The sequence below is a fragment of the Zerene cesonia genome, chromosome 28, assembly GCF_012273895.1.
Source record: "Zerene cesonia ecotype Mississippi chromosome 28, Zerene_cesonia_1.1, whole genome shotgun sequence".
Taxonomy (NCBI): domain Eukaryota; kingdom Metazoa; phylum Arthropoda; class Insecta; order Lepidoptera; family Pieridae; genus Zerene; species Zerene cesonia.
Genome location: NC_052129.1, coordinates 3,590,750 through 3,614,276, shown reverse-complemented (window position 1 = coordinate 3,614,276; position 23,527 = coordinate 3,590,750). Strand labels below are relative to the sequence as shown.

At 33.5% G+C, this 23,527-nt stretch overlaps 2 protein-coding genes across 3 annotated transcripts in view; both read left to right on the top strand.

Moving 5' to 3' along the window:
• The window catches only part of LOC119837583, a 144,066-nt gene that overhangs the window by 90,028 nt on the left and 30,511 nt on the right, over nucleotides 1-23,527 (top strand). For both annotated transcript variants that reach the window (XM_038363229.1, XM_038363228.1), the window contains exon 2: nucleotides 11,787-11,909. In XM_038363229.1, the coding sequence (XP_038219157.1) occupies nucleotides 11,787-11,909 (123 nt within the window). The remainder of the gene's footprint in view (nucleotides 1-11,786; nucleotides 11,910-23,527) is intronic.
• LOC119837584 (tubulin beta chain) lies at nucleotides 2,270-3,928 on the top strand. The gene is made up of 2 exons (XM_038363230.1): nucleotides 2,270-2,326; nucleotides 2,642-3,928. Exons 1-2 carry the CDS (start codon nucleotides 2,270-2,272, stop codon nucleotides 3,926-3,928), a joined length of 1,344 nt encoding a protein of 447 aa, XP_038219158.1.

The window sequence follows — 23,527 nt, the reverse complement described above, 5'->3', positions numbered from 1 at the left end:
GCCTGAGTTGGACTCAGGGAGGGATTCTCCACATGGTGTGGTACCCTCCTGGGGTAGTTCCTCTTTCAACGTTGCTTCTATTTTTCCTCCTCTCCTCTCCAGTTTGCAGTACGCCTGCCGGATTTACACCCGCCAGCCGCTGTCCTGGATTGGGCCCTTTCGGCTCCACGTCGGCCTCATTGGCCCCAATCCAGGTACTAGGTGTTGCTGCGCACATACCAACACCTAGGAGTATTATCTACAGCCCTCCGGCCAGAGTCACTCGGTTAGCACCACCCGGGGGACACGTGTAGGGAAGGCCTATTATAATTAGGTGGTTTAAACCTACGGACGCGAGTGACACCATCAAACCCCAAAACGACCGCTAGTATATAATAACAACGAAATGCAAAATGTCACTTAAATGAAAAAATCACTATCTAATTCACCTTTTTTTTGTTTTTTTTATAGTGGGGCAATCTTAACACCACCAAAACCCACGGCCCCCACGGCTGGGTTATGTCGGATTCTTACCGACCAAAACCCCACTGTGTCCCATCGAGCCACTTGAGTGAAGGGGCCACGGGAGCTGGTTAAAATACGTCCGCGAACTATCTAATTAACCTAACCAAGCCTTAACAGAGTGTCACAAAAAATAATAATTGAAACGCCATTTCATTTCGTGCGAACATAAATTTATGATGAGTATGAATAAACAAGTGAAGCGGTTAAAATTGTTACATCCATCAATCTATCTGCGAATCGCCAACCACTAGGCAATATTCACAAAACAGTCCCAAATTTGGTTCACCAAAATTCTGATTGGAGATCTCCGTGTAACGCAACACTGCAAATGCACCTGACCCAATAGAAATGCACTCCGTAATTCTGCTGAATAGTCTAATGCTGTTAAAGCGTTTTGTAACCAAAATTAAAACAGTCTCTATTACTAAGATATCGCTATTAGTCCGTCTGCCACCAGGCTGTATCTCATGACAGTTAGAATTTATCAGTAATGATGTATTTCCATCGCCACTATACATAACAATAAAACAAATTGAGGAAAAGGCTGGCTCGATCAAAATTGCGAATTGTGCAGTTGCTCTTTATCTTGCATGAAGGTCTGAGTTTCGTGAGTTCGACTCGCACTTGGCCGATTTTATTTAGAAACGCTGATGACTTGCATCTTATAAACATATACGTAATTGTTTTAAGCAAAGATGAGTTTTTTAGTTATGTTGTCTTCACAATTCTTCAGTTACCCGATAGAAATTTAAGACTTTTTAACGGATTTTAAACGCGATTTATTGATATTATTAGTCCGACGTCTCAAACACTGTACACAGCAAACGTGGTCACGTGAGATACTCGATGTTTTTAAATATTTAATTTCTGCAGTAATTATTATTTATTATTAATTATATAATTAATATGAATACAACAATATGATAAAATTACTTACGTAATTACGTAATTGAGATATGACGAACGGCTATCTATATATATGTCTGTGTTATAGCCAAAACACCCAACGATAAGTGCCAGAAGCATGCCTGAACCGACTTAGGGCGTTTTCTTGCGTAGTTTGTTTCTGTTTACTCAAACAATTATATATATATATATATATATATATATATATATATATATATATATATATATATATATATATATATATATATATATATATATATATATATATATATATATATATATATATATATATATATATATATATATATATATATATATATATATATATATATATATATATATATATATATATATATATATATATATATATATATATATTGTTCATCGTCCTTAGTTAAAACCTCAACTGACAGATGTTTGCAGTCAAACGTGGTTTTAATAGTCTTTGCCTGTAACATATCTGTAATACATATAACTGTATAATCTAATCTAATATAACTACAATCGTTTCAGCAGATGCTACTTGTAGGTGTATCATATTATATTTGAGTCAATTTAAAATAAAATAATGATTTTTATTATAGTATTGAAATGAAATTCAATACAAAAACTTTAGCAATTACTAAAAACGTATAAAGTAAAAACTCATTTTCGTACACAAAAAGTTTTCATACTTAAATTGGCAGGTTGCTCCGAAAAGGAATATGTTTTAAATTTTAAATTGCATCGAATACGATATGAAAAGTTTCGAATAGAGGCATTTGTTTTGTCTATCTGTCTAGTTGGTCTTGGACGTGAAGTTTGATTTCAGTCGGGTTTTTTTCAAGGAAAGATTATTTAAGTATTAATATTACATAAGATGAGGGAAATCGTGCATATACAAGCAGGACAGTGTGGTAATCAGATTGGTGCTAAGGTAAATATTAAAGCGTAATTATATCAATTTAATGTGTACAAAAATATTACATTATAATATATATGTGTATTTAAATATTATAGTGTTTGTGACTGAACTTCTTTTAAATGACTGGATCCATTTTAAACAATTATTGCTTTACAATTTGAATTAGAACGAAGCAGCCGTTGATGTTCAGCATCCTATATAAAGCATCTGTCGAAATGGTTCGCCCTGTTGTTTATTACTTGTAAAGCAAAAATAGATCGCACAATATTTATGAACCATATCTAGTTCCTGTATTACCGTGCAGTAACATAAATCGTTCGTTTGCAGTTCTGGGAGGTTATATCAGACGAGCATGGCATAGATCCAACTGGCACATACCACGGCGATTCCGACCTTCAACTAGAGCGTATTAATGTGTACTATAACGAGGCAACCGGAGGTAAATATGTGCCCCGAGCGATTTTGGTCGATCTCGAACCGGGTACAATGGACTCTGTCCGCTCAGGACCTTTCGGACAGATTTTCCGCCCAGATAACTTCGTCTTTGGACAGTCAGGAGCTGGTAATAACTGGGCGAAAGGGCATTACACAGAAGGCGCAGAATTAGTAGATTCTGTATTGGATGTGGTGAGAAAAGAAGCTGAAGGTTGCGACTGCTTACAGGGATTTCAATTGACGCACTCGCTAGGAGGTGGTACCGGCGCTGGTTTAGGAACGTTGCTTATATCGAAAATTCGAGAAGAATATCCAGATCGTATTATGAATACGTTTAGCGTAGTACCTTCGCCCAAAGTGTCGGATACCGTCGTCGAGCCGTACAATGCTACGCTATCTGTGCATCAGCTGGTAGAGAACACTGATGAATCTTACTGCATTGATAATGAGGCCCTATATGACATTTGTTTCCGAACCTTGAAGCTAACTACACCAACGTACGGTGACTTAAACCATTTAGTATCTGCGACTATGTCCGGTGTTACCACTTGTCTCAGGTTCCCGGGCCAATTGAACGCAGACTTAAGGAAATTGGCCGTCAACATGGTACCTTTCCCTCGTCTTCATTTCTTTATACCAGGTTTTGCTCCCCTTACATCTCGTGGCAGTCAGCAGTACAGAGCACTGACAGTACCGGAGCTGACGCAGCAAATGTTTGACGCTAAGAACATGATGGCCGCCTGTGATCCCCGTCACGGTCGTTATTTGACAGTTGCCGCTGTTTTCCGAGGGCGTATGTCAATGAAGGAAGTGGACGAGCAAATGATGAATATTCAGAATAAGAATTCATCTTACTTCGTTGAGTGGATTCCGAACAATGTGAAAACAGCTGTGTGCGATATTCCGCCTCGTGGTTTGAAAATGTCTGCTACGTTTATTGGAAATTCGACGGCTATTCAGGAGTTGTTTAAGCGGATTTCGGAGCAGTTCACAGCCATGTTCAGACGCAAAGCATTCTTGCATTGGTACACGGGCGAGGGTATGGATGAGATGGAGTTCACTGAAGCGGAGAGCAATATGAATGACCTGGTGTCTGAATACCAACAGTATCAAGATGCAACTGCCGAGGAGGAAGGTGAATTTGATGAGGAAGAAGAGGGTGGTGATGAAGGAGACTAGACGAGTTTTAAGAATTGTTATATTCGTTATTTTATTTTATTAAATTTTAATTTTATTTAAGACTTTCAATTCATACTAGCTTTTACCTGCGGCTTTGCGTGCTTTTAATGCCAAGCAAAACCCCTTTTCCCCCCCTTGTTCTGTTATTTATATAACTAAACCTTCCTCTTAAATCACCCTCTAACTGAAAATTCAGTTAGGTACATTTAAATTAACTCTATCATTGACCGCCTCCTTGGTACAGTAGTTAACGCGTGAGCTTAGAACCGAGGGGTCCTGGGTCCGATTCCCGGTGGGGACGCAAAAAAAAGTCTTGGACTGGCAGGATACAGAAGGCTGATAAAGCTGATACCTACTTGTCCATAAAGAAAATCGATCATTGAAACAGATGTATATCATCTGCCCCATACCCCAGTAGGGACACAGGACTTCACTTATTTAAATTAACTCTACTTATGTTGAGTCAATAATGATAGAGGCTTGAGTACAGTGCGAAAATTACTAATTTATTCATAAGAAAATAGACAAGGAAATGTTTTGTAGAAAATCGAGGTATGCAGCACAAGTCTACAAACGATTTCTTTTTTAGGGCTTTCGTCCCCACGGCGTCTTTTGTACGGTCCCCTTTGGGTAAGTGCAAATCGCGCTCAAGGCTCATTTTAAACGTTTGCAATTGTGAACATATTCATGCTTTGACCAAGTTTCGTGACCGTTTGTCCGATTTTATCTTTAACGAATTTCATTTACCTATTCATAGCTTTTAGGGTTCCGTACGATTTTTTATCGTGCTATTACTTAGACAACTGTTTCTCATGAACTATGATGTAAGGTATTTGAAATTTTCAGAGATCAATAAGAAACATTAAAAATACGAGTTTAAGCGACGGTTGACACGGTCATAAAATGGATGTGACCATTTTATTTTTCAATTGATTTAGCTTGTTTGTAACATAGACATCTTAATATAAGATAATATTATATTTAGATATAGATATCTAGGGTGCAACCATTGGGTTATTCCATATACCATTCGGTGTAACATTAGCGTCGCGAGTCCCACTCGCACTTGACCTATTTTTTAATTATTTATATAATTTATATTTGTTAAGTTTGTTGGTTATGTATATGCATATCCCTTTATTGGAATAGGTACAAACTGATCGAACGTTTTATGGTTTTTCAAATTTTTTACCGTTATTATTACAAAAAGAGATTAACTCAATATACCAAAATTCATTGAAATCCGTTCAATCGTTCTTGGTTTGACCTAACAAATAGATCTTTTTAAATATGCAAATACAAGTATTTTCTAGACTAGGCCCACGTTCTTAAAAGCTCTATAAATTCAAGACTTATCTTAATCTAAATACTAAGTAGTTGATATAGTATTAAATTAGCTGAACTAGGCTATCTATCAGATTATTAATGGTTCAAGCAAGTCAACGCAAACTGCCCCAATTTTCAATAACCGTATTATAACGGCTGACTAAGACTCAAAATTACTTCGTGATGTAGGACTCTTTAAGATGTATTTTTGTTTCCACATAAAATGCTTTTAATATGAAATAAAGACTTATAACATTTTACTTTATATTTTTATATCACTTATATAATATATGAGTTCTTTAAAAGCACCAATGATTTTCAGAAGTTGTTATAAATCATGGGTAACTCGCTATATTTATAATAAAAAAACATTCCTTGTATTGCCTGCCAGTCAGTATATAATTTGATAAACTTCAGAATAATTTTACATTGTAAATTTAGCCAAGAATATTTTGTGTCTTCACTACCTTCTTCTGTGGATTACTAAGAGTGTTATGCCTCATATACTGATAATTTTTAAAAACAAAACTTTTCTTTATTAGTCTATTAATTTTAAATTACCTAGAAAATGCATTAGAAAGTTCTTCTTAGGAATTTTAGAATAATTTTATACTACTTTGAGCTACTTTTTGCTAGTTTAAGAATATATTATCAATATCAGAGCACATCTAACTTACTTAATTCCGAGAAAGCGAATCTATGAAAATTGTATTCCGAAAACAGAATGAAACGTACGGTTAAATGCAATTCTTATTTAAAGTACATTGCTTTATGTCAAGCAAATGTAACTATAGACTACATTCAAAAGCGTCCTCCAGCCAGCGATCGATAACGAATCTGGAAATTCTATTTTGATAACAGATATTTCAAGTGACCTGAATTACTTTATTGGAAACACTAATTTACTTAAGGCTTTCGCGATTCTGACTTTAGCGAGTTTATTTTGGGAAGTGCATAAGGACATGTATCTAGATTTTCGAATTTAGTGATAAGATTGGTAAATGAATATTTTGAGATCCTATTTGTGTGTTTAAAAGTTTAGTTCTTAGAGCATTTCGCAAACAATCACATAGAAAATAATATCTACTTATATTAAGGTTATTGATTAGGTAAATGCATTTCCGTGATGTTTTTTAATGCAAGGCAGAAACAAAATCAATCAACATAATATTGTTATGGAGTGTGACGGGAAATTACAGAAAAAGGTAGATATCCGGTGTCTCGTGTAATATACAAACCAACTTACAAACTTTACCCCTTCATAACTCTAGTGCAGAAATAGTCGGTTATCATCGGACGACCCACCTGATATCTGACTTACACCATGCCTTTACCAAAATATGAAATAGACTATTAAAAGGAAAAGGTGAAGTACGAATTGGACTCGCTACAGTATGGGTTCCGTACAAATAAGCTAGGGAGCAGCTGTATAAATATTGGTCACCTGAAATGTTTGATCTTGTCCAATGTTCATTAATCTCGATTTTGTATTATGTACAAAAATACACCATCTCCTAAAATTTCAATTCTCTTACGTCTATGAGATACAGTCTGGACAGACGGATAGTCAGGCAAACAGACAGACAACAAAGTCACTATTAGAGTCCCGTCTTAATGTTCGGATACGGAACCCCAAAAACATAAAAGCCTTGCAAATATACGTCTTATATTGTTTAAACCGTTTACTATACATTCAGCAGACCCTAAACAGATCCTTTATTTCAGTGGATCGGAAAACGGTCCATGCTTGTGGCAGTTAGTTGAACAGGGGTCTACGATATGGCTTTTGACATTTGAAATTTGAGATAGGCCTTAAAGGTCCTTAAACCGACGCTGTTCATGTGCGTGCGTTTTATTTATCATAATGGGCATTTAATTTTGCATGTAATATTTTAGGATTAGAAGTTTGTTGGACGTTGTTTGGTTGTCTTGCAAGTAAGTGGAAAAATAGAGGATAATTGTTGTAAATAAAGGTTTAATCCTTTTTTTTTGGTTTCTTTCAACAATTCTGTCGTTAGATAGTGAGTGAAGAAGGTGTGGATCATTTCAATCGCGTGGATAAACATACATTCAAACAATACTCACACATATGAAATAGGGCACACGAGTTGAGAATCTGTTATAAAAACTGTTATAACATATGTTATTCTGACAACATTATACACACATCAAATTTATAACCGCCTTTTTTGAAGTCGGTTAAAAATAACCCTGAAATATTATAATTAGTGCCCAATAATTAACATTCTCAGACCACTGCCAAACGCAATTACCCATAATGTAATAAGGGATAGTAAATACGAAAATTGTTTTGCCGGTCGATGGTAATTTCATAATAATGATTCAATTATGCGGCCCTGGTAATTAGATTTTATGGACGCTATTGTCCACCTGGAATTCACATGCCGTTCCATCAAACGGTAGATAACCGTTGATTTTAAAAATTATGGTTTATTAAAAAGACAATACGGCCTTGTGAATATTAAGGCTGACAGATGTTTTATTTAAGATGTCGTAAAATAGTCTCAAAGTTTTACTTCATAAAATTGAAATTTGTAATAACAAAAATATGCCGTAATGCCATTTTGGCACAGACTATGGGTTCACCATTGAAAAAAGTGTCAAAAGTTTCCATCGTTACTTGTTGTGATAATTTCAAGTTAAAATTTGAGATTTGATGTATTTTTTCGAAAGGGTACTTTATTCCAAAACATGGTTTAGACATTAATTGTAGATCTAAAACAAGTTTTATAAGACCAGATCGTATTTTTATATCATCCTTCTATTATCGAGATACATGTAAATGCATATTATAAAGCACTAGCGGTCCGCCCCGGGTTCATCCGTGGTACATATTATATAGCTTATAGCACTCCAGTATCACGTTTTTCCAACGCTAACTAATTGCTTCGACAATGGATACTAGTTACATAGATTATAAATATGTAAGAACTAGGTATATCGTCAATAAAGTACACCAGACAGAAAACAACCTACCTTTTAAAATAAAAGTAAATTTCCAGTCGATTAATAAATTCTGTAATCGTAAATTTTACCATTATATTTATATGTATCTTACACACTTATAATATTGCGTTCAAATCTCATCAGTCAGGACGCAGCCTAAGCTCTGACCTCTGTGAGGGATTAAGGCCTTAACATGGCTCAAGTCGGAATACGATTACATACCTATGGCTATTACGTAAGAGTGACCTATGACCCGACCATCATTCATTTACATTGATAATTGGATCAGCGTCTTATTTTAATTAGATTTTTCGGGAAAAAAATGTATCCACAACGCTTTATTTGATATGTTTTCATCACCTGATGGTGGGATAATCCCTATATATGATCCAGCTGAAGCATAAATCTGCGATGGCCAAATGCGAGTACAAATGTCACATGGCGTCCAACTATCGATTCTTCGACATGCTCATTTTCTCAAGAGCCTTTCAAGATATATTCTTCACCGTTCCCATAGAAAATCTAGTACACCAAATCATACGCTCAAAATTTACAGTTTATGGGTAGAATAGGTGATAATGCGTAATAATGTCACCAATACATTTAGAAATTAAAAACTTTTTAACCCATTTTAAAGGCGATTTATTCATTATATTATTAACCCGACGTTTCGAACACTTTACAGCGAGCGTGGTCTCCCCGTGACCGTCCGTTAAAATCCGTTAAAAAGTTTTTAATTTCTAAACGTGTAATACTCGCGTGAAATCAAACACAAGAAAATACTTTAATAAAATTATCAATTTTGTTACCTAATCACAATACACTAGACATATAAAGTACTAGCTGCGCCCCGCGGTTTCACCCGCGAAAGTCCGTATTCCGTAGGAATATCCGGATAAAAAGTTGCCTATATTTTATTCCAGTTGTCCAGCTATCTACATACCAAATTTCATTGCAACCAAACAAACACACACACATCCTTACAAACTTTCGCTTTTATAATATTAGTAGGATTAGTAGGATTATCTTTTTTGGATATCTTGGAATATTTGAAATCCATAGATGTTTTTTTAAATATATCGCTCAAGTTCGTGATATATCATGTCTTATACATATCTATAAAAATTGTAAAATACTCTTATACCTTTAAGCCTTCGTATGTCATATTGTAGACTACAATCGATTCATAATGGCCGTGTTCAATTGTTCACTGGAAATTCCTATATTGTTCACGTATCTTCAAAGGCTTCACGTATTTTTCAACAAGACTCGTTAGGGTGTTTCGGCTTAAACTGAGACTAGACTCGAAAGAAACTGTTATACATTTGTTGAATTATTCCATATATCACTGTTTAATTCTTGATGGATATCCGTTTACTTGTGTTTGATTTATTTTATCTATAGCATTTTTGTATGTTGTTTACTTATTGATGCATTATTTTAACGTTTTCAGGATACTTTACCAACACTTTATTAAGTGAGCTGCAAATTCTTTTATACATATCGAAACAGTAGTGTTGATACAAGTTTTTAAATTAAAATACGATATTTCAAATAATTATTTTCAACCAAAAACTAAACCAATTTAAATAGGACCACGCGAAATGTACCATGTAAATAAAAAAAATCGTCAAAATCGCTTCACTCAGTCGAAATTTACGAGGTATCTAACTAACACAGAAACCAGACGAATTGAACCTGCTCCTTTTGTTAGAAATCGAATGATAATAAATATAATATTTGTGTATTAAGTAGACTGTTGGAAATATCATTATTTAGCACTAGTACTTACTGCATCGCTGCAACATCACTACGTATCTCAAAATCGCATTACATCAGGTCGATAACGATTCTAATAGTGTACACTAGCTCAGTAGAGGCCGATAGACAAGTCTATATATTCATAGCTATTTTTAATTTTACATGTACGGGGTTTTTATGTCGTCATCGGCAATAGAACTGGTGGGTTGTTTGATGGTAAGCGCTACCACCGCCCATGAACATTTGTAGAGGCGTAAGGTCGATTGCAAACTTTATGCCGTTACAAATTGATTGCCGTCTTCAAATTGGAAAATGATGAATATAGGATTGACGAGAGGAATAAAGGAAAAGACTGGAAAACGATATGGGCCACCGGCTCCCCCACTCACCGAACGAAACACAGCATGCTATTTCACGACGGTTTTCTGTGGGGGTGTGGTACTTCCCCGGTGCGAGCTAGCCCAACTCGTGCCGAAGCGTGCTCGACTGCCACATAGAAACCGTGTATACATCCATACCCCTTTTTTAAAAAGCGGTTATTTAATATTATAACTATAAAACAGACAATTTTTCTTGTTGGAATAGCTAACGAAACATAAATTGTTTAAAATGGTCAATCTAATTCAAGACAGAAAAAATGACTAGAGAATAGTAGTATAAAAGTTGAATAGCTATATTAAATATCGATATATAAGATCTATCATTAAACACTTAATCTAAATGTGTATATTAAAGTGAGTACACAGTATTATCAGCATTCGGTCATCATGCGCCAGGCCATTCGGATATATTGTTAATGAATTGATTGATTTAAGATACACGAAGGTTTCATTGTATAGCTATTGATACTGTTAGGACGTATGTTCATTCTATGATTCTCGTGCCATTTCCTATTGGATTGTCTTGCATTTAACAAGAAGATAACGTGTCATAGCTAACCTTTATTGCTTTATTATTCAGATATCTATATAAAGTTTTTATGTACTCGGAGAGGCACGGTTTCAGGATAATCTCGATGAAGACTGTATTAGGAGGCTGGCATTATTATTTTATGTAATGTATATCTAGAAATTAAAAACTTTTTAACGGATTTAAAACGCGCTTTATTCATTTATGAGTTTTTAATTTCTAAATGTATAATACTCGCGTGTTATCAAACACAAGAAAATACTAATGTACACTTTATTCAATATTTCATTGTATTATTAGTTTTTATTATTATTATCATCTAAGAGCAGTGATGGCTCCGTGTGTAGGACCTCGGACTTAAATAAAAAAATCTGGGATTCGAGACCGAACGAGAGTGAAAAAAAATAAATGAAATTTTCAATTTACCTGCCCGTTTTTCACAGTTCCACTGCTCAAAATGGTGAAGGAAATATTTTGCGTTTGGCAAGCATCGTGGCTTGAACCAAAATAGCAGGACCGTGTCCCTGCAGTGAGAAAATATATGAGCTTATGAGTGATGATGAATAATTTTCCAAATATGATTTGACTAGAAATACCTAGTTTTAACTTTCATATTTATGTATATATTGCGCAGAACAGTGCATTAGGTGATTTGTTGATTTATATTTCTATTATGAAACATTAGCGATCTGCCCTTCTTCTGCTTCCGCCTTTCCTTCTGCTTCGATCTGCTTTTTCCGTTATACATACATAGCATTCAGGCACGTACACGTCCTACGGTGAAATAATCAGAAAATCATCAATATCAGTCCAGGAGTACCTGAAATAAGTGCATTCAAATAAATTTTTTAGCATTATATTATAACTTTATATTCATTCATCAATTTTGTTCCAGGGCCGGGTATAAAAGGCACTATGGCCATCCTCAACTGCCTTCTGGCTCGACAACTCTGCTTCGAAGACGCTTCGTGCTCCGCTATCTTGGAAATAATACCGCGTGTCTGTGGATCTGAATTGGGTAAGTTACATCACGTATATAGTACCTGCTACCTTGTCGGTAAAACTAATACATAAATTTTTATATATTTACTAGCTGCACCCGGCAAACGCTGTTCTGCCTTACTCTTATCGTTTAGTGGTATGAAAAATAGATGTTAGCCGATTCTCAGACCTACCCAATATGCTTACCAAATTTCAGAGGAATCGGTCAAGCCGTTTCGGAGGAGTATAGAGACTAACATTGTGACACGAGAATTTTATATATAAGATAATTGCACTTAAAAGTAATGACAAACTCATATCAATCGTACCCTGTTTAAGTGCATATATTCGTTATTTTTTTAATATTCTCCTAATTGCATATACCAACCATACCCCCACCAACATCTATACCAACAACGACACAAAAACCAGCACCTACATCATTACTAACACCAACACCAATTCTAAATCCAACATTAATACTAAAATCATAATTAATATGATTTGTTTTTGTTTTTGTTTTTCACTTGTTCAGTTGGTTGCCTGGAAGAGATCACTTGTAAGTGATAAGGCCGCCTTCTGTGTTGTATGTTTTAGCGTAAGTTCTGTTGTATTTGTTTCTGCTGCGTTGACAGCACAATAAAGTGTAAAATAAATAAATAAATGATATTAAATATTATTATTAATTATCATATGATAAAAAGAAAAGATTTTTTAAACTTGTTTTACCATGACAAAGCTTCACCGAGTAACAAGGTAATTTTTTTCCATCCCCGGTTGACTGGGATACAAATATTTCTACATAAATTCTATTGTAAGAAAAAAAAAATGGGGGGTGTTGAATATTAGTTTGATTGTAATAAGAATACACTGCAATTCTACACAACTAATTGATATAGTCAGTTGATAACAAATCGCAGCCAGTCACAAAAACTATTAACAAAGAGGGTAGTTGGGTCGAACATTGAATAAACAACGTTTAAAATAACAACGAACACCAAGGCACTAACGATCCCTACGAATGCATTTCTAAGTGATTCGACTTTTTATAGGATTCGATAGCTAAACAAGTTCTGACAAATTTTGAAAGGATAGAATAAATTTCACGAGGCAGGATTCGAAACCGCGTTTTTTGCCAAACCGTAGCAACGCCTAGCCTCTCGGACACCCGTTTGTAAAACGGAATCCCGCCTCGTGATCACGTTTTCTTCTATTCTTGCAAAATCTCTCATTTATAAAGCATTTCAATGCTATAAAACTAAAAATTAAGATTTGAAAAGTTATAAAAAGCGACATCTGTTTCATAAATGACAATTATTCATCCAACAGAATATTAAAACACAATTGATATCCGACACTATCTATAATATTCAGTGATGTAGGACGATAGATAGATAGACCTTAATCTATGCAATATGTCCAAGTGTCCATTGTCTGTTCTTGATTCCATGTAACAATTATTATTGTTTGATCGTGGTAAGTCTCAATAGAAGGATCGCTAACAATCGCTTTTGCATAATCTCTTTTCATGCTATATACACTTATACCTTTACAGAATTTGAGCTAAAAATATGCCATACTAGCTGCGCCCCGCGGTTTTACGCGCGTAATTCCGTATCCCATATGAATATCGGGATAATAATCCTAAAAAGATAATTTGCCTATATGTTATTCCAGTGTCCATCTGTCTACGTACCAAATTTCATTGCAATCGGTTCAGTAGTTTTTGCGTGAAAGAGCAACAAACACGCACACATCTTTACAACCTATTAGTAGGAAGTAGGATAACAATATTTTGCTATTAAACACTTATTATAACTTCCAATTAGCTTCATAGCTACCGTTTTACTCATTTGTAGATTTTATCTAAATACTGGCTGTGTTCCGCGGTTTCGGACGTGTGAATGAGCTTTTCCTTTTAATCGAAATGTTCCTTTAGGTATCTCTCCATTAGGTATCTGTACAACCGTTCGAGAGATTTCGAAACAGACAGAGAAAAATTGCAAAAAAAATGTTATTATTATAACCAAATAGGTTATTTCAAAATACAAACAAGCACTACTAATTTCAATAATTGGAGTCGTTGCGAATCTAGTACTCTCCGTAAGTTTTGTTGCTTCAAAGAAAACGCATGAACATTATTTTGCATAAAGATGTCTGAGATGGGGGACGGACATAGTGTATTCCCGAGATTTCTGGAAACTTCCAAGGGCTTTACACTAATCCCGTAATCCTGTTGACTTGTTATATCTGTCAGCTTACAACGTCGCTTGGCTGATGGCCCAATTGTTTGAGCGATGACATTGAGATATATAGCTGTTACATAGTAATGTTTGGCCAAAACAAATCATTATTTCTAATGCGAGTAGCCAATTTGTGATAGACGAACAATCTTTTGTACAAACAGTTCAAAGAAATCTTCGAATTGAGATTTTTTACTGAATTTATAGCCTTTACGTATTATAATTTTGCTTTTTAATATAATAAATGAACGTAATTGATGAATAATATATATAATAGATTTTACCGCGACTGTGAAAGTGTAGTGATAAAACTAAGGTCTGTATATCGTCTTTTAACAAGACAAATAATATATGAAAGCTAACATCGAAAAATGTCAAATAGGCTATCAGGAAATAAACAAAAAACATTACACACGTAGTTAGGACGCTTATCCTGGTTGCAAAAATACGTCATTCGCTCAGGCCAGTCAAATGGAAACCCAATAATAATAATCAAAACTACTTGTCCATTAAAAGCAAATGAAAACGCCGCGATCAGAACTCTGTATGCACCGTTGAATATTTTTAAAATATTGTCTGTATCGTGTTTGCGAGTGAGATGAAGCCCCTTTGTGGAGCCGAAACTCTTATGCATGAACCGACATTCAGCATCCCGCCACGATTCCTTTACAAAATAGTTTGTTACACGGTCACGTAGCGAACTTCGAGCGATAATAGTGTGTTTGGAATGTTCCAGCCGACTTCGAAAATTGAGGTTATCATCACGTGTGTATGTTATATTGTTGGAAATGCAGAACATTCTGATATGATAATACATTAAAGTAACAAATATTAAGTATTCTTTGAACAATTAATAATCTGTGATTGCCATTTCGCTAACCTTCAAATAAAAATAGACTATACTGCCAGTTTCATAAAAATCAATTCAATGATTATTATAATACAACAAAGATTATATCTGGTTCAAGCGTTTCCTGATACAGCGACAAAATTTTAAATAATTGTTTCGTACAATTTACCTCTCATATAACTGTATTGTTTTAATGACGCAATAACCGCTAACCACAGATTGTATAGCTGCATCAAATGGAGTTTAATATATAATAATAAATATTACATTAATTTAATTGACTATTTCCATGGACTTCAAAGTTTGCATATAAATAAAAAGATAATCTAAGTATTTAATAACTTCTATGTTTTTTTTTATATTGTAACACATTGAACTCTGCAACGCCGTAGAACATTTCTTGACAAATTTTTCCTTACTTTTATGAATGCAACAAAATCAAAATAACTAAAGTCAGCCGTTTTCGAGTTTCCGAGACTAACAACAACATTACTCTAACGATAAAATTTCAATATTTTTATAAATGCGAAATTATCTCTGTCTATGTGTTTTTCACGCCTAAACCACTGAGCTATCTGGATGTAATTTGGCACAAAAAATGTTATAGGAGGACATCAAAGTTTTCATTCTGTAAATCCCATGGGAAAGGCGAAAACCTCAAACTATGCGGGGACTGCCTGCCTGGGACTTACCTTTTCGAAAGATAGCTTTTAAATAAAATAGATCGGTCTTTATACAACAATTTTTAATTATTTTTATGAGTCTCAGGCTTACTGCATTTTGTTCTATTACTTTAAATATATTATATTCAAATTGCATCAGTGTGAGTGCGAGTTTCCACAAAAGTGAACATAAATGCGCCCATGTGTGTGTCTCTAAAATCGTGACACATACATGCATGAATAAGACAAGTGCAAACAGTATGAAACATTTGAGACAATCTTATACGTGCAGTATGTTTTAAAGTTAATGAGAATCCGTGTTTTGTATAGACAAAGAGGTACATACAGTCTTATGCGTGATGATAGCATCTTTTAATTACCCTTCCTACTATGTATCTTACTAATATTATAAATGCGAAAGTTTGTAAAGATGTGTGTGTGTTTGTTGGTCTTTCACGTAAAAACTGCTGAAACGATTGCAATGAAATTTGGTACGTAGGTAGCTGGACAACTGGAATGACATACAGATAACTTTTTGTCCCGATATTCAATATTCGAATCAAATATTTTTGTTTTGTAATATAAACAAAACAATTCTATTCTTGCACGATAATATTAAATTAATGAACGCTTGAACCACAGATAACATAATACTATACTATTGAACGAAGAAATATTAATTACGTTATATATGTTAAGGCTCGGCATATTTTAGACTACAACTGTCTATAGATGTATGTTTTTAGTTTAAGAATTGAAGCGTCATACACATATATTTTTTTGTTTCTTTATACTTTATTAAATCACAGAAAAGTTATGGTCGCTCAATCAAACAGAAGTAATTACAAATTTCAGCTAAAAAAATATTAGACATAACTCCTGAGTGATAACAGTTTTATAAAATTACTATCTGTTCCCTAACCAGCATCTCTACCAGACGCATAAAAATTTTATTAAAAGCAGTTCAACCGTATAAGAGAACTTCTGTGACAAAAGCACATACAGAAGAAATATATCCGTAAATATCAAATACTATTTATGTAAATATATTTCCTCCAATGATTTTGTCTGTTGTACAGAGATAGACACTACAAGATTGTAACAAATGTAACGATACGTAAACCCGACTCACACTTAACCGGCTGAATTTAATTTGAATTTCAAAATTCCTCCTTATTACGTTTTACATTAACTTTTACGTCCCATTAACGAGGTAGTCATAAACTGATGCCTGTATCAATTTTCTCGGCGCTAATTAAAATAAAAATTTATCACCTGTCCACAAAATTCACTCCTTCATAAAAAACCAGTGATATCGATTCGTTTGGTTTTGAATTTGGGTGACTAAGCTTGCCCTCATGACCTCCTTAGAGCCTATTGTTATCTGAGCTTTCTCCGACCGCTTAAACCGTATTCCTTCGTAATAAGGTCGAAAAAAAAACGTCCACCGCCATTGTTAAATTGCTTTTGTTATACGAAGCTGTGTTAATATTTTCACACCTGTATTGTTCTTTGGAAAATGGTGGAAAATGTGAAAGCTCATTCAAAATATTTTCTGGTTTGCTGGAATGCCAGTTAGGAGGATGCGAACAATGATGTATGTGTTAAACGGAGCTATCTTTGTTCTTATCTTAAAAATCATCTTGTTTCTATTCCAAAATACATACTAATTTCTTGTTAAGCGTGAAGAGTTGTGTCTAAAAATTATTTTGAATACATATGTAGGCAGCATTATATCGTCTAATTCATATATTATAGTCTGTAGACTATAATGCATGAATTATGGATGTAGACTTCGTTTATTTGTCAGTAGATAACACAGTGATGGAAAATCTATTAACTGATAAGTGTATATAATTAGTATATATAATTGATGCAAAATCAAAACGCAAAAATTATACAGTAAATTATCACGAATAAAGACACTGAAGATAATTCAAAATAGTAGAACTAATCGTAATATATTCGTTGAAGTTCTTAATGCTTTGAAACAACTAAAAACGATAAAAATCTTACTACATCGTTTTATATATCCTGGTCACAACCTCTAGCAAATAATTGGGTACCTTCAAAAAAAGAAAGAAAAAAAAAACATACCTATATATTTCACGAAACATTTCGATACATTGACACAATGCGTAGTTGAAAACATTTCTAGCCCTCAGCATGTCTTGTTTAGGTTATAAAAATGCCGAATACGTAAACCTAGAGACATCAGACAATTTTATTAAGACTTAAACAGGACTTTATCGTACAGACAAATCGTTAAGAGCTTTTTCGTACTTTTTATTTGTTTTTTTATGTGCTTTCCTGTTTTCAAATGAATATAGATTTTAATGTATATATTTATATCTATACTGATATAATAAAGCTACTACGCACTAATCTCAGGAATTACTGGTCCGATTTGAAAAATTATTTCAGTGTTAGTTAGTTATTTATTGAGGAAGGCTATAGATTATATTTGTACTACGGGCGAAGCCGGCGCGGACTGCTAGTGTATAATATAATAGAGATCATAGATATTCCAATACAATTTAAGATATAATTACGCAAATATCGATCTAGAATTAATAGAGTATTAATAAAAAGGAATATTTAATTGTTCAATGGCAATACGCTGGCAAACAGATGACATTAACAAAAATAGGGATCTGCATCAATCTTAGAGTCTCCTTTAAGAAACCTTACATCAAGCTTATCATTCATCACAGTTGGATAGACCGACCAAAATAAACTATTGTTGTTTATATGAAAATGTAATGTCAGAAAAAAACATTCAGCAAAAAAAAACAAGCAATTAAACATTGTTAACAAAACGTTATTTTATTTCATTCTTACGCACCTCACCTGTTTTTTCATTCTACCACAGACGACAGCATGTCTTATTGTTTATTTAATAATTATAAATAACATATTATAGTGAGGAAACAACTCACCGTACAATAGAATGAACAAATACAGTAGCATGCTACTATTTCACGCTTGTTTTCTGAAAGGGTGTGGTACTTCCCTGGTGCGAGCTGGCCCAATTCGTGCCGAAGCGTGCTCGACTTCCACATTCAGAGTAAGCTATGCTCGTATTTAGCGTAGCCCACCGTTATTTATATAAATGAATATTATTAATATTATTAACATGGAAGAAAAAATCAAACAAGTGTAATTCGTGTTGATAAGAATTTAAAAAAGGTCTACAAATAAGAAATCTGTATTTGTACATACTTTGTGGCAATTAGAAAGGTTCACCTATTGACAAATATATAATTGATTATAAAAACATTAGAAAAAAACGTTATATCTACGTACAATATTCCGTAGCCTTTAATTCAGTTAGGAGAAGAAAAAATACTCACATTTAATCATTTGACGCTAAATTCTAATAGGTTCATTAGTTTAATCTACGTCGTAGCTTGCCGTAGCAGCTATCGGATATCGTAGGTACGTCGTAGCGATGTCGTAACATTTCTTAACGAATTTTGTGTCAAAGTAATTTGGATTTTTAGAAGGTTCATTTACTTTTATTTTTGTGTCGTTTCAAGTTAATCCATTATAATTCAAATTATTTTGGTAAGTACTTCTATCACCTAATGAATAAGTATCAAAAAAAACTCAACGATGAAAAACTAAAACAAAGAGCGACATAAATAATTCTTCAATTTAGGACAGTACAAATTGTCACTTTGTAATAATTATTTCATAAAAAAGTACAGGTCTTTGATTGATAACTAAAAGGATATTTGAGAATTAAGTCGCGATTTTCCTCTCGTTATATTTCGCTACAATTAAGAAAAAAGAAAAATTCTCTCGAGAAATAAGATTAATTAAGGCTGTACAGGCACTTTGTTCCAAATCCCTGATTTTGGAACTTAACGATGCCTTCTTCGTTTCATTTTATTATAAATATTTTATTCTTTTTGTATGAAATAACTATTGAGGAAAAATTGTAGAATTATATAGGTTAAAAATGGTAAGTAAAATTCGATTGTGTGTAAATAACGAATCTTTTGTAATTTTCAAATTATTAATACAATCCTGTATTCGAATATACTCGTCATTGTGAGGTTAAAAATACATGTTATAAAAGAATAATTGTTTTATATGAAGGATGGGTTTGGTTTTTATTACCTTGTTATTCTAATTGCATTTATATGCAAATAAACCATTTTATTGGCGAAAAGCCGAGTCCGTATTCTCGTTTTATATAATTCTTTGTTTAAAATTAAAAGCCTTAAAACGCTTCTGTCTTTTAAAACACTTCATAGTGAACATGGCGAAGGACAAGTGTCCTGTGTTGAAATGTTAAATCGGCTAGGTAATTTCTGGCTGTCATTTACCATGCAAAGTCAAAGATTGCCGACCTATTCGCCAATGTGAAGTTTGTTTTTCAAAATAAATAGCCCACATTCGATTTCAGGTCTAAATCTTTCCCATGCCAAATAATAACAGAGTTTAAATATTAATTCTTAGTGAAAATTGAGTGCAAACTTTGTTACTTGTAAGTAAATGTCGCCTGAAGAATCTATCGCAATGCTAAAACCCTAAACTATTTACTTAAAGCAAGTCTAAAAAGCTTGCAGGAGCGGTCCTATTTTCCCTACAATATAAACTCATACTAACAATACAAGCATAATAAGTCGAAATTCAAATAGTTTTCGAGAGTCAGAACTCAGTCCTTTCACAATGGGCCTTTGTTGAGAACATTGTTAGTAGTTCACGGCCGCTGCTATACATCTGTGGGAATACCTGAAAAATTACCCACAAATCCATCATTGTTCGCCTAATTGGAGCTCTTGTGAAATTAATGCTGTATTCTAGTTTACTTTTAGAAAGACTTTTTCATTCGCTAGAAATTTAATGTTGTCAAAAACTATTTTACAGACTGCCAGTATGTATCACGAGATTTTAATGAACACAACTGGAATTATTTACTTTGTTTACAGTTCTGTATATTATAAACATTTACTTATTATTTATGCGCTCAGTTTTGTTTTTACAATTGGCAATGCTTATCGGAAATCAAAGATACATTTTTATATTTAAATATCATGTCATTTAGTCTTAATTAATTGACTCGGGGATCAATTTCCATTTCAAAGTATAGTCCTTCAAATACAAGGAAAAACACATAAAATGAACTTGCACCGTTTCCATTTTTATACACTAAACATATGAATTCATTCATTATAACATCCACGTCACGAATATAGGCCAATTACATGACAAAATGTAATTAATATAATGTAAGGAATAAAAAACGCAGCTCCCTTGCGATTAGCAATGTACAAAATAGTATATTAATTAAAGGATATATAATATAATGAGTTCTATTAATTTCCCCATATAAAGGCTTTTTAATGAAATGGATATGAAATAATTTCATAGGATTTAAAGGAACGTGTTACCAAAGCAATAAATACCTATATTTGTGGGGCTTCCGTAACTTATTAAAGCAATACTAATTCTAATAAGCAAAAAGACAGAGTTATGTAAGTCGTCTAGCGCAAAAACTTTTCCACACTGGAATTAGTACTGCTTTAAGACGTCATGGCTATCCCCTGACTAGATACGTATTCATTAGCTCTATAACACATGACTAGCACTATAAGCGGATATATGCGGGTATCCTTTTGCTTATAAGTGACTAAATAGACACAGGTCACACGAGAGCCACGAGAGGCATATTTCCTTTAGTTTTCATACATTTTATGTGGACTCACCGCACATAGTTGACGCTGGTGGCCACCATACGCTACAAATTGTTCCCTACAAATCACTTTCTGGCGGCGTTTGTGACTGTCGCGTGTGGCTTGGTTGTGACGACCCTTAGCAACAAAAGACATCCTAAGAGGGAACAGTTCTGACTTACCTTGAGGGCATAACTATCTCAATACTCATGTAAGGTCCTAGTAGGCTACGAAGTGGTCGTGATTTCAGTAAATGCCTTACTAATGGTAGCGTAGTAATGATTAAATTTATCATATTGTAACATTTATTTTATTTTAAATCAAACTACAAAATTATATAACCTATGAACTTCTTCGAAATTTGAATTGTTGTGTAATTGTATATATTTTTTAATATTAATAATTTATTTATAAGCGTCTTGTCTTTAAGGTCACATTGACTAAAATAGCCTATTTCATAAAAACAAGTCATGTTTATGCTATTACATTCAAATGAAAATGTAATATCGTGATATTACGTTTACAAAGTGATTTCATAACACAATAACCATATTACGGACGATATTCACACCTCAGGCGACAGTGATCCATGTATATTTTAATAAAATTATGATTATGAATCCATGTCCTATAAATAGAAGACTGTAGACAAAATTGTCTTGCTTTGATTATTTATTTTAAATGATCATAACTAATTGACATAAAAATTTTTATTTTTAGTTTTATAGCATTGAAATGCTTTTATAAATGAGAAATTTTTTTGAAAGAATAGAAAAAATAAACCGAGCCGAGAGGCTAGGCGTTGCTACGGTTAAGCAAGAAACGCGGGTTCGAATCCCGCCCGGGTGATCGATTTTTTTCTATTCTTTCAAAAAATTTCTCATTAAATTTTTAAACAAAATTATGACCGAATTCTAATCCGCAAATTGTCAAGAAAAGGGATATTTAAACTAATGTGACTGTTATAACCGTTGCCCATTCATGTATACTTAAAATAAAATAACGTCTTTTTGTGGTCGGTACCAGCCAAGTGAAATAGGTTTTAGAAGTACATAGAATCTCTTCCTTTTTTCTGGAAGTCGGTTAAACGTATTCTATTATCGCCCATGAAAATACTTAACGCCAAACAAATATTACATATTACTCCACTAAACCAGATGCGTAGATATTAGTAAGACACACTGTGTGATGAAAAATTAATATTTATATAACATATGATCAATTTATTTGAATTTTTGCATTTTAACTCAAATAACAGTAATGAAAATTACTGACATATTTGCAGACGCGATTTCCCTAATAAAACCCTTTTTTTCACGGCAAAATCAACAGAAATTACTCTAAATACATTACCGTCACGTCGCCCGTTATCGAATTAAATTGTACGGTTCGTAATCGAATAAAAATACCACCCGATATTTAGCAACCAAAAGCGGAGATTAGGGTTGTTTAGGGAACATTTTTGAACATTTACGTCGATAATGCAAGACCCTCGTCAGTATGACAAGAGGACAATGCCGTATAAGTCATTGGAGGCTTTCGAAGAATAGGTTGTACTTACCTATTTTTGAAGCACTTTGACTCCATTTAGATAGTGTGATATTGAAAAGGTTACTAGGAATTCTAGATCGTCTATGTCTCAAAGTCTAATAATAACTCTTATCCTATTAATATTATAAATGCGAAAGTTTGAGAGGATGGATGTATGTTTATTACTTTCGACGCAAAAAATACTGAAACGATTGCAATGGAATGATGAAGTTTTGTCTAATAATATAACCATAATTACTACAAAATATGGTGCAATTTTTTTGTATTTGAACATGGTTAGGATATACAAATAAATGTACTTTCAAAAACTAAACAACACGCTTTAATATGGCGATGGAATCAAATAAATTGACTCACTTGCCTTTATATAAAGTATATATAAGTATTTTTTATCCTCGCGATCCCATTGAGGATAAAATGATAAATTCATGAAATTATATGTATATGTATGTATATTGCATACGTATTGTCATCACTAAGCCTTGACAAGATTAATTAAATTTGCCAGTGTAAAAATAACGACACAAGGTAATTTGAAGATCATTTATCTACAAATTACCTTAGATAATATTCGATTTTAATAATTTTTTCACCGTTGGATACGTCATACGTGATTCCTGAATGCTATATATACGTACCACGGGTGAAACAATTGGTCCTTTATT

Excerpts from the sequence above, each read along its gene's own strand:
- LOC119837584 (XM_038363230.1), top strand. The coding sequence starts at position 2,270 with ATGAGGGAAATCGTGCATATACAAGCAGGACAGTGTGGTAATCAGATT. Across the intron at positions 2,327-2,641 it reads GTAATCAGATTGGTGCTAAG|TTCTGGGAGGTTATATCAGA; the intron begins GTAAATATTAAA and ends GTTCGTTTGCAG.